Source organism: Colias croceus, chromosome 22 (genome assembly GCF_905220415.1).
Source record: "Colias croceus chromosome 22, ilColCroc2.1".
Classification (NCBI taxonomy): Eukaryota; Metazoa; Arthropoda; class Insecta; order Lepidoptera; family Pieridae; genus Colias; species Colias croceus.
The window spans coordinates 8,062,372-8,076,079 of record NC_059558.1 but is presented as its reverse complement, the minus strand read 5'-3'; the positions used below and the strand labels follow the sequence as shown (position 1 = coordinate 8,076,079).

Genomic DNA, 13,708 nt, shown 5'->3' with positions numbered 1-13,708 from the left:
TGTAAAAACACCATTGTTTTTATAAAACGTGATAGCGCTAACGTGACCTTTTCAAAACATGAAAAATATTTTCAAAGTTTATAAACACGGCTTCGGTGTGGACGAATGTATTATATAATATAATATTAATCATTGTGAATTATATTATATTATATTTTTTTGTTAATTAGAATGTATACTGTCGTAATACAATATATTATCATTCGCATAAAGCCACATTATTTTTATGTACCATAGGAAGATTTCTGTTTATAACCCAACTAGCTGTCCACCCCAGCTTCGTCCGTGGTCCATAAATAACCTATAACACGCAGAGAGCACGCATCCAACGTTACAAATTATTTTTGAAATCGTTCCAGTTGTTCCTGAGATAAGCGCGTTCAGACAAACAAATAAATTATTCAGTGTTATATAGCTTTCCGCCCGCGGCCGTGCCCGCACTGTCTAAATCAACAAATTATATACTGAAAAAATTCTCTCGGAACACTCTAATTATTTAAAAAAATCAAAATTAGATCTAAGCATACATAATATGATAGATAGGTGCGGGAAGCGAATTTGTTTTATACTATGTAGTATTATAGTAATTTAATATACCTAGCTACCTAGATTTACCGGACTGGTATGGGTACATAGAGATAATATTATGTACTACGTAGTAGATACATATTATCTCTATGTATGGGTATTATTGGGTATTTTGTAAGGGCTTACCTCTTATAAAACACGTGTATGTCCCTCTAAATAAATAGGCATTTATAAACAAATATTACCATACATTTTTACACTATTCAACGCGTTGATATTTCTTAGAAACAGATTTAAATTATTATGAAATTACTTCCTCGTTTTTTATTCGTTGTTTAACGTCAGGAATGTCCTTCGTTTTTGAAGACAGAAATAAACGGCAAAAAAGCTGTCGATTGTGACGACTAGCCCTTATTTATTTATTTAAATAAATTTCTAAAATGTTGAAATATATGTAATATGCGTAGAATATGTATTATACTGTACATTTTTAATAGGCACCTGTAGTGTGGAATACAGTAAAAGCTCCTTATTCGCGCTTCCTTCATTCGCGGTTTCACTATTCGCGGATGAAAAAAATGCGACATAATTCCTATAGACTACAAGCCCGCATAGGAAAAAAATATGGGTCAAATGAACCACCAGGGGACATATCTAGAACGATAGCAGAGCAAAAAATAATAAGATTCATCACTATGCCGTCACTTGTAAGCTGTCCAACTGAGTGCAGATGAGAATTGAAAAGTACAGGTAGACTCGGTAAATTTTGGTCATTTGACCATGTACGGCATTCTTAACCATCGATAGATCCATTAAAAATAATAAGAAACCGCTCAGTGCCGTACAAAAATGGTGGTCCACAAAGTCGGAATTTTTATTTAATTTCCGAGAGTTACCGGGGGTAAATTTGGTCATTTGACCATGTACGGCATCTGTGTCATACTATGCCTATACTGCTTTTAATCCATTATTCCGCAACGCCGTACAAAAATCATGGGGACAAGGGGAAAAAATCGAGAGTTGTAATCCCCTCTCTTTCCCCACTCCAGGGGGTCATTTGACACAACACGAAATAAATTTATTTTTAAAGTATTTTATGCATAGATAATATTTTTTCATGTGCCGTACATTTTCGTTGGTTCAAAGGGGAAAAATCTGAAAAAGAAAAAAATCCATATAACGAAATGTTTGCTTTATATTTTGATAATAAAATATAAATATACATTAATATTAAGAAGCTCGAGGTGGTTAATTATCACCTTGGAAAGTCGGAGTCAGGTGGAATGGACTCCGTTAAATTGATGAACTAATAAAGAAGCTATGAACGAAAAGATGTGAATTATATGCAATCAGCCCATGAATACAGGTAAAGTCACAAGCAAATGCTAGTAATATATACATATTCAAAATGTACAAGTAAAGCGCTTTCAAATGATACCAAACACGGCATATTTATCTTAACTTTATTTTTTTACTCCGTATGTTTTGTCCGCTAGAGGGCGCCACATTAGATTTTGTGAAACCCCATATAGCCTTTAGCTAGCTGGTCGCTGGTTATCCAGTGAACAATTCAGACGCTTCTAATGATATGTCATTTGTCGAATTCTGATAAGTAGTTTAGAAGTTACGAGGGAATAGATGAACATACATACATGACCTGTCAAAATCATAACCCTCCTTTTGCTTTGCCGTAGTTGGGTAAAAATATGTTAATGCCGTACTGTATCAAATGGCCATAAAGCACCCTTAAAATTGTAGCTTTCGTCGCTTTCATCAGCCTAAAAGATGTGGTCTGCACAAAAATGTACGGCATCGTTTTTTCCTAATTTATCTATGTTAATACTATTTAAAACAACGAATAAAGTGTAGAAAACTATTATATTTCATTAATCTACGATGTTTAAACTTTTACAAAATTTCTGTTTTTGCATTTCTCTATAACTTTTTTTAGAACGGTTTCTTTTGAACGGCAATACTATACAACAATTGAATTTTACAATATCATGTTAAAAAAAAAGTTCCCGTACAGGGTCAAATGACCTTACAGCTCTTTATATCAAGAATTCGATGAAATTAAGATGATTATTGGTATACATTTAAAAGAACAATTATTTTTTGACGGCATTGCTTTTAATAGTACTTTTGAGTGCTAGATAATGTTTTGGAACCGAAGCCGTACTTAGTCAAATGACCCCCTGGAGTGGGGAAAGAGAGGGGATTGCAACTCTCGATTTTTTCCCCTTGTCCCCATGATTTTTGTACGGCGTTGCGGAATAATGGATTAAAAGCAGTATAGGCATAGTATGACACAGATGCCGTACATGGTCAAATGACCAAATTTACCCCCGGTAACTCTCGGAAATTAAATAAAAATTCCGACTTTGTGAACCACCATTTTTGTACGGCACTGAGCGGTTTCTTATTATTTTTAATGGATCTATCGATGGTTAAGAATGCCGTACATGGTCAAATGACCAAAATTTACCGAGTCTACCTGTACTTTTCAATTCTCATCTGCACTCAGTTGGACAACTTACAAGTGACGGCATAGTGATGAATCTTATTATTTTTTGCTCTGCTATCGTTCTAGATATGTCCCCTGGTGGTTCATTTGACCCATATTTTTTTCCTATGCGGGCTTGTAGTCTACTATATTCGCGGCATTTATTCTTTATTCTCGGATCGAATCGCTGCATCGGTACATACATATTATATGTATTTACCTAAATAAAAATCATTCCTTCGTCCGCGACTACGAATACGAACAACTAACAACTACGAATTTATAATATCGACTAAAAAAAAACAAGTAAAAAGTGCCAAGCCATTGCCTAATTAAATGGTAATTAATAAATATGTATAAAAAACTTCAATTAAACTGATTTCTTTATGTATTTGCTTATTTATTTCGTCGCCTAGGAACGTATCCCCTATAACCCCATACAAATTACCATTCCTTATTCACGGTTTCTCTATTCGCGGCATATTTACGGAACCTATTACCCGCGAATAAAGAACTTTTACTGTATTGTCGACAGATACTGTTTAAAAACAATCCCAATTCAAAAATACAGTATTTTTTGCGACTTCTATCCTTTTCAAAGGTTTCGGTAACTATCTACACTAAAATTATGCAGTCATACGTTCAACTCCATTGCTGATTACACAGATAATTTATAAGCAAGCATTATCACTACATAGTATAAAACAAAGTCGCTTTCTGTCCCTACGTTCCTTTGTATGCTTAAATCTTTAAAACAACGCAACGGATTTTGATGCAGTTTTTTTTAATAGATGGAGTGATTCAAGAGGAGGTTTTAGTATATAATTTTTTAGGTTTTAGGCAAAGCGGGTGAAGCCGCGGGCGGTAAGCTAGTTAATTATATTTATAAGCTAAAACTAGTCTAGACTAACATTTGAACAACAATCTCCCATTTCAAATAACTAGATCAAGCGAATACCTTAAAAGTGTTTAGTCACCACATCTTATCTAAATAGGTACTAGCTTTTCCTCGCGGTTTCACCCGTATTGCTCCGCTCTTGTTGGTCTTAGCGTGATGATATATAGCCTATATCCTCGATAAATGGGCTATCTAACACCGAAAGAATTTTTAAAATCGGACCAGTAGTTCCCGAGATTAGTGCGTTCAAACAAACAAACAAACTCGTCAGCTTTATAATATTAGTATAGATATCAAAGGTGACTGACTGACAATAGTGATCTATCAACACACAGCCCAATCCCACTGGACGGATCATGCTGAAATTTCGCATGCAGGTAGATGGTTAGGTCGTAGGCATCCACTAAGAAAGGACTTTGATCAATTTTACCCCCAAGGGGATAAAATAAAGGATGAAAGTTTGCACCATGAAAATATATCTTTTCAACGCAGGCGAAGCTAGTAGGTATACCATAAAGAAGAAAATTAATTTGTTGCTACAGTAATTTTTATAGGTGCATAAAACCTAATAAGAAAACTAAGTATTATTTAAGTGTGGCAAAAGGTCCAGACACAGCTATGATGTTAGACTCTAATCAGTGCTGATTCTCAGTCTGGCCTTCTGACATCCCAAATTACAAATATTTATCCATCAAACAAGATCATTTATGTTAGCTAGGAACGATCAATCAACCACGACCTACATTGTAAATTGTATTTTTAAACGAGCGTAGATTAAAAATATATTGTCTAGCCGTATTCACTCAACTGCCGAGTGTCACTCAACGAATGAGTGGCCACTGAGTGGCCGAATTATCAGACAGTTTTATATTTTACTCTGACGCCGGCGATGTCGTCAATGTGTAAGATAAAATGGTGTATTCTGTCCCTGGAAGCTGGAAATATATATTATGTTTGTTATAAAGTAAAAGTCGTTTTTTAATTGGTTCAGCAGTTACAAAGATTACCCTGGATGAACTGAAGATCCTGTCCACTTTCTTTAGGATAATTAATTATAACTTATATAATAATATCGTTTGATAAAACGATTTTTGTTAAACCACAGTCTACTTCTGCTTTACCTCATAGTGGATATAGATAGGTAGGTACTACTTACTAAATAATAATAATTCAACAGTACCAAAAAATACATTTCAAAATACTAATTAGATGACACACTACATGCAGTTAGATTTTAATGATAAACGACGATTACATTCATGTCTTCATTATAATTAACTGATGGAGGTACGAAATGGTCTGCCCGAAGGATTTGGCCTGCATCCAATGGCACCTGTCTTAATATTGAAGAAAATGCTACTGGAAATGTATTTTATGTATTAAGAATTCATAAAATTGAAATCCATCTAATATTATAAATGCGAAAGTCTGTTTGTTTGTCTTACACGTCCCAACGGAGCGATTTTGATATGATTTTTGTGTCTGGCGACAATTCAGAGGCTAGAAGGTGATAGGCTACTATTTACCGGGAAAAATATCTCGTAACTCGTTCCAATTGGAATTACACTATTTAAAAAGTTAACATGATGATTATAAAGTAGATGACATGCTAAAATAACAAAGGTCGATGACTTATCGGAAAAGGTGACCAAAATGTATGAATAATGACTCTCAAGTCTTATTTCGTTCTTTTTTTTTACTTGAGTGCTCTCAACTATCCCATTGAGCCCCAAGCGGCCCGATCGGTCCCAAACACAATAGATTTTCTATTGTGTCTGTGGTTCCGAGGCCTGAGTTATTATTATAATATATTGTTGTAATGAATTAATGAATTATAAATTATAAACTTTTGTTATTAAATGTTTGTTTACAAAATAATATTTAACATATTATTGTAAATACCGATCCGGGCTAGTGATGACATAATGAATTATCTACTTATTAAATTATTGTTATGAAGTTTGTTACGTCCCGGCCTTAACAGCAAACTGCTGACTACGCCGCGCCGCGGCCGTTCACATGGGAACGGAATGCGAGCGTGGTTTTGCTGTTATAAGACTTCTTTAGAATAATTATAAAAAATGTGTACGTGGGAAATGAAATTAGTTTACGGTTCATTAAAAAAAAAACACACAAATGTTTACGTTATTCCAAAACAAACTGCATAATGCATCCAAAACCCGCTGAATCCATATTTTAGTAGTTTACATAAATGTTAATACTTGCAACAAAGTGGATACATTGTTATGATTTGTAAGGAAGTGATTACAGAGAATCGCGTCGCGATCTCCAGATCGTGGGACTGTTTGAACATAGAATAAATCAGTTACACAATCCATCTTATTGTACAGACCCTAATTAAATTCATCACTACATAGTATAAAACAAAGTCGCTTTCTCTGTCCTTATGTCCCTTTGTATGCTTAAATCTTTAAAACTACGCAACGGATTTGGATGCGGTTTTTTTTAATAGATAGAGTGATTCAAAAGGAAAATTTTAGTATATAATTTATTAGGTTATAGACAAAGCGGGCGATGTCGCGGGCGGTAAGCTAGTTTGAATTAAAATATATTTTTTTTAAAGACATCCCGCGGTCGCTGGAACTTGACTCCATGTCTCAGCATACACGTCGGTTACAATTTACAAACAAACACACGTTGTAATGTGTTGTAATAACTGTACATTATTGATATATTACCGGCAATTAAATCATTGATTCGATTCATTCATTTCGGGCACAAACTTTCATCTATTTTTGAAAAAAGTCTAGATAATCAATCTTCAATGATGTTCATTCAAGATTTTTGAAGTTATAAGTACTTCTTTTGGCGCGATGGTGAGAAATGATGAGAGTGAATTTTCACGATTCGCGCGCACACCGACACCTAAATTTAACAGCATGAAGTTAGTTCTAGGTGGTATGAAAATTGATAACTACATATGTTCAAGTTGTATATGCTAGTATTTTTTCCATACGCCAAAGAAGTATAACTTCTAACGCGTGTACATAAGTACACACACTCTTTTTCTTAAATATTAATGTACATCAACATAAGGTCAAGCTGATTTTCCTTTTGTAGCTTTATTTTGATGAGAACCATCAAATCAAAAATTTTTATCCTTGTTATCTCTGTTAGCTACCACAATCGAGACTTTCGAACACGAAATTATTGGGCGTCTCATCAAAATAAAGCTACAAACGGAAAATTAGCTTGATAGTAGTCACTTGCAAAAATGGGCGATGTATCCTGAACTAGGGTACATTCAGAGCGAGCAGACTCGCGAAGCATTTGCAGCGCGAGGCAGTTCGTGAGAGACGTAGCTGGGGCCGTATTACCAGACCATTATTACCTCTTATTACCAGACAGTTTACGCCGTGAATTGCGTAAGCATGGCTGGTCTGCTCTATAGTACATTATTAATTATAATAATATACAAAAAAAACAAATCCTTATCGTCAAGATTAATCAATGATTCATATAGATAAACGAAGTTTTATAAACAACTAGCTGCTCCGCGCGGTTTCACCCTCGGGGATCCACTCCTGTTGGTCGTAGCGTGATGGTGTATAGCCTTTAGCCTTCCTCGATAAATGAGCTATCTAACACCGAAAGAATTTTTCAAATCGGGCCAGTAGTTCCCGAGATTAGCGCGTTCAAACAAACAAACAAACAAACTCTTCAGCTTTATAATATTAGTATAGATATGTTATCAAATTAATTGTACTTTTACATTTTAAGGAGTAAAAACAATTTATTCTTATTAGTATCTGGGTATTGTTAATAATTTGAGGCATTAAAAAAAACCACAAATCTACTAACTACAAATTACTCAGAAATCCCATATGATAATAAACATTACAAGGAAAATGCAAACACACCATTGTAATATGTTTTACCAACTTAAAAGAGGAAGCAAAACACATGAGGTAATCGATAAGATTATGTGATAAATGATAAATATTAAATTTGATAAGATATGAGTTAGAATAATCTGATAAAATGATTATTTATATTTATATTGCGCATCCATCGCAAAAACTGCATGTCATAATAATTTTAATTAATATAGGAGTTATTAGTTGGAATATCACACTCGATTTATTATAAACAAAATGTCTTCTTCAGAAGAGAAACGGCTCTTTAGTTTTTAATATAGTAAAGTTCCCTAGGTAAAAAATAATGTTTCCAAAGGTAAGCTCATACAAACAAGCAATCTTTTCAGGATATATAGTTTTCACGCACACACAGATATGGGTTATATCTGTGTTGTAACTGCGCAAAATCCAAGATTAAACTGAGTCGGGGTGTTGTATAAGTTAAATGTAAGTGCATTATGCTTTACCGCGAATTCCATAATTAATAATACACGGATCTCTAAGAAAGGACCCAATAAGTAAAAGAATAAATAAGAAAACATTTATCATTAATCAACTGTCCGAAAAACATGGTTGCATAATGCATACCCAAGACTTACTGTGGTGTGTGTTTGAATAAAGTAATACCTAATACTTATAGCCGTACTATTTTTAAGAAAATGTAACTGTGTCGTATGTTTACAAGTCATAGAAGGGTTATATATAGAAGCATTGCTTTAAATTATTCTATGTGCGTTTTGTGTCACTCATAAATGATTGCAATATTTGATACGATTTTACTATTAATATTCTTGTTGGAAATTCAAATTAATATCCGATGAATTTATCTTTATTAATGTTTTGTTTCACAAAAACAATAAAACTATTACTAACAATTGTTAAAGATTACGTAAATGCTACATTTTTATGAATTCATCTGAGACGTTTTACATCGTCTAAGTCAAGGAGAAAACGTGTCCAGCATTAATTAAGTGAACTTAGAATAATTGAATCCAATACAATTGTGTCTAGAATGAAAATTGAAAATAGTGTTAGCTGCAATGGCATCATTACTTTAAAATTAAAATAAATTGCTATTGGAATAGTATCGGGTGTGCCCCAAGGTAGCATCCTTGGGCAGTTATTCTTTCTTATCTACTTTTGTGGATACGATAGTGTTAGCAAATATGTTTTTATTGCAGAGGATTAAATATAACGTACGTAAAAAAATCTTGAAACCGAATGAAGTCGATAAACAAAATGACGAAATTTCTACAATCTAAATTGTTTTATCTGTGTAACTTAAATAAATAATTTACTCAAACATGATTCATTATAATGGTAGGTTTTTATGTATAGTGAAAGCATGTTACATTTTAGATAAGGATTCAACTTTATAACAGTCATCATAGAATTTGTGTTTTATTTAATAGAACCTGTTAAACTTATCTTAGGCATTTAATGAGCTTGATATATGAATTAGATCAATAAAATTTATGTACTTACCTGAACATTATACAGATTGCTATAAATAAAACGCAATGTTGTTTACCTTACTTTCCTTAACATCATAGTAATTTATTTCACATTTTCAAGCTTTTACCATAATGTAATTCAAAGACAAACGATCACCAATGGAATTATAAACAGAAGTGCTTACGCACTCGCAATGCAAATATTCCATACATTTTGTTATCAGTCAATATTGTCCAGTTAATTATTTATGAAGATCATTAACACTTCAATCAATTATTTGAAATTGATCTTTACATTGGAATGTGGCCAAAACTACCCTCCTATTTTTTAAGAGGGTACATATAAATACCGGGACATTAAAGCGTTTTTTTTTTGTTTATATTTAACTAGCTTTCCACCCGCGGCTTCGCCCGCGCAGTCAAAGAAAAACCCGCATAGTTCCCGTTCCCGTAGGATTTCCGGGATAAAACCTATCCTATGTCCCGGGGTAAAAAGTAGCCTATGTCCTTTCTCGGGTATCAAAATGTCTCTATACCAAATTTCATGCAAATTGGTTCAGTAGTTAAGGCGTGATTGAGTAACAGACAGACAGACAGAGTTACTTTCTTACTTACTTACTTACTTACTTCAACGGCGCACCGACCCAAAGAGGATCTTGGCCTCCGACACCAAAAGTTACTTCGCATTTATAATATTAGTATGGATTTAATAAAACTATATATTATTATGTATCTTTAATTTTCCTGTCTTAGCAGATCGGAATGGATCATCCACTAAAATGGAACTAAATATGTTTAAGACACTTAGTTCTAGGTACTCACCATGAACCTATTCATTTATTTTTGTCACTATATTTTTCAATTAAGGTTTTATATGCTAATTATACATGTACTCATACAGGCTTATATTCTATTATTATCAGGAACCTATTATGTTTTGTCAATACGTATTTCGTTAATGAGATCTTATTTATTCTTAAATCAATATATTTTTATTACGTTTGTTCAATATTGGAGTAATTGGTTGAATTATGAATAATGTGGCGGTCAACCGCATGTAATCAGCACAATTAGGTGCTAAAGAATGGTCCTTCGAGACTATTCTTATTTTATCTTTGACACCATAAAGTGTAATAGATGCTCGTAAATTACCTATTGTTATCTTGTGGAGTTTTCTGGAAAATTATATACTTAAGTAGTATTAAATGCAACTTTGTTTAAGTATTGTATAAGAAGTCTTATCATAAGTGACATTCGTTTAATTTTAAATGAGATCTAGGTTGATCTATGACATTAGGTATATCGAGAAAAACAGCATTCAATTCGATGCACTAGTTTTTAGGGGAAATTATTCTGACAAAATTTTTAAAGTAATATACTTTATTGGAAATTGAGTAAAAAATACTATTCAATAGTTTAAATTTTTACAGCACAAAAATTTAATATCTTATGCACAAAATAGAACATTGTTTATTTGCTCTACACCCTACAGCATTTGCAGTAGATCATATATTATGTATTACTAGCTTTCCACCCGCCGCATCGCCCGCGCAGTCAAAGAAAAACCCGCATACTTCCTGTTCCCGTGGGATTTCAGGAATAAAACCTATCCTATGTCCCGGGGTAAAAAGTAGCCTGTGTCCTTTCTCGGGTACCAAAATATCTCTATACCAAATTTCATGCAAATTGGTTCAGTAGTTAAGGCGTGATTGAGTAACAGACAGACAAACAGAGTTACTTTCGCATTTATAATATTAGTATGGATTGTTTACATTCATAAATCATAGAAAGAAAGAAAGAAAGAAAGAAAAAAATATTTATTGCCACATTAAGTTACACACACTTAAAAACTACTTACATTCCTTAAAAAAATTAGAGAATATAAATTTATAAAGGATAGAAAAAATTCGATCACGAGGCGGGACTTGAACCCGCCTCGTGATCGAATTTTTTCTATCCTTTATAAATTTATATTTATAAAGCATTTGAATGCCATAAAAACCAAAAAATATAAATTCAAAATTAGAGAATTTACATGGCAATCGGGTCAGACTCAGCCATGCTGTCGGGCTTTAACACCTGAACAGCGCTGATTTTCAGTCTGCCCGTAAGTTTTTATTTCCGAGGCTCACTAAGTCTACATTAAAATACAAATACCAACCAACCATAACATCTATGTAGTAATTAATAATAATAATAGACGGGCATTTCTCCGCAACTCGACGTCAAGCGCCTATTTTGCGTGAGAGAGGGAGGTGGGGGAAACCAGCTAAAACTGAAACCACCCGAGCTCCTCCATGAAGCCAAGCAGCTTGTGAGGGCTGCCAAAGGCTTCGGGGAGGGACCCAGGAGACCCCAGGTGTCTTGCCCTGTACTCCGCAACCCCCTTACATTCCATGATGACGTGGGCTGCCGTTTCCTCGGTCGCCATGCAAGCTCTGCATAGCGGACTGTCTGTGATCCCTAGATTGAAGAGATGTTTGTTGAAGGGGCCGTGCCCTGTGAGGGTCCCTGTTATTACGCGTAGTTGCACTCTACGTAGGTTGAGAAGCCGACGTGCAAGTCTCGAGTCAATGTCCGGTAGGGCTTCTCTGGCTTGCTTGCAGTCAGATCTGCTTGACCATTCTGCTCTCTGAGCAGTGCTAGTGAGCTGGGTAATCATCATCCGGGTCCAGCTAGCAGGTATCGGTATAATGGGAAAAGGTTGTATTGTAAGGCTATGTAGTAATTATAGAAAGTATACATTGATAAAACTAGAATATTCTATTATAATATTATTAATAAGTACTTCTAGTTCACGATATCATATGAACAAGGACCCCACGCGTAGTCACAATACAAAGCTAGTATTGATACCCGACGCTTCCCGCTTTCCAGCGATCACCTGGAACACAGCCAAATAGCAAGTCAAGAGTCTAGACACAATATAGGCTAGATTATTTTTAACACTAAATGTTTAGCACTACACGTGTTATCAATACTTTGTAAATACTAAAATATGCATTTAGTGCCAATTGCGAAATGTAAGAACATTCGATTCTCGTTGGAAACAATTTTTTTTATTTAATATCAGATGAACTAGCGAACTATGTAGGTACCAGTGACAAAAATACCGATCATAAAGTTTTTTTTTTAGTTTTAAAGGTAAATTTACAAAAAATAAAATCATTTTTCTAATTTTGCAGATTGTTTAGTAACAATTGAAACAATAGAAAAATATTCGACATATTCTAATCTGAGCTAAACATTCAATATTTGTTAACAAGAACCTCTTAATATAATCAATACATAAAATACGTCTGGCTATTTATCAATTAAACAAACACAAATCCAAGAATTTATATTATTATCTTTACAAAGCAAAAACATAACAATTTTCTAGTAATAAAAATAACATTGTTTGATAACCATTTACATAGTTATGTAATGGCAAAATGTAACAAGCGTTTAAAATATTACCATAAATTACATGTACATGAGAATAATTTCAACATTTTTTTTTGTTCCAGATATCAAGAACTATTCATCAGTGACGTCATCAGACCCAAAACAATAATCATAGACATAAAAATATAGTCCGTAAGACTCTAAACTGCTTGTGATATAATTTAATGCATTTAAATTTGAATTTAGAATTCGAATTGACAAATACTTACTCGTGATTAGAATTGTGATATAAATTATTATTTGAATTTAGAATAGAACATAGAATTAAGAGCACGATTGGATTTTTTAATTTGAAAATAGAATCGAATTTAAAAGGAAATTGTTTAAGAATAGACTAGAGAATTGGAATTTGATTTGGAATACTCAGTGATAGACTTCAGCACGAAGACGTTTAAGTTATCTATGATAGAAATAGTTGAAGAATGAGAGACAATATGAAGCCCTGCCAGCACACTTTGTCAGATGACATCGTTTACAAGGATGTTGTTGTTATTGGTGAGTAATTATTATCTGTTTCTCTTAAATAGTGTAATTTTTTTTTCGTTTTCCGTGGGGACCTATAATATGGTAGGTAGATAAGGGATTATGAAATTGTAGAGCGAAGAATCAATAAATGCCCGTTCTTAAGACGCTTTGTCGAAACTATAACACTATAAGGAAACCAAAATTTTGAGTTAAAGATTGATTTTAATTTAAAATTGATCAAAATTGATATCGAAAATAACGTATTCGAAGCGGTAGAAGCTAAATTCATGAAAATAAGATTTAAGTCGAAAAACTAATTAATGCCATGTAAAATTATATATACGTATGCGGAATCTAAATAAAATATTTGTATTTCATCGCATGTGAGTTCTATTTCAATAACTTTTACGATATATTTCTATGATGGTTTCTTGTCTGAAGGTCTTCACGTGACTCTTATAGTATGGACAAATAGTTGATATCACGCAAAGGGACTATCGGGTGAATACACTGTTATCATAACTGATATATAAAT

General features: G+C 33.5%; 1 protein-coding gene across 2 annotated transcripts in view; it reads left to right on the top strand.

Annotated features, from left to right (window-relative positions):
• The window catches only part of LOC123701705 (oxidative stress-induced growth inhibitor 1-like), a 40,111-nt gene that overhangs the window by 9,789 nt on the left and 16,614 nt on the right, over positions 1-13,708 (top strand). For both annotated transcript variants that reach the window (XM_045649211.1, XM_045649212.1), the window contains exon 2: positions 12,771-13,203. In XM_045649211.1, the coding sequence (XP_045505167.1) occupies positions 13,131-13,203 (73 nt within the window). In that variant the 5' untranslated portion in view covers positions 12,771-13,130. The remainder of the gene's footprint in view (positions 1-12,770; positions 13,204-13,708) is intronic.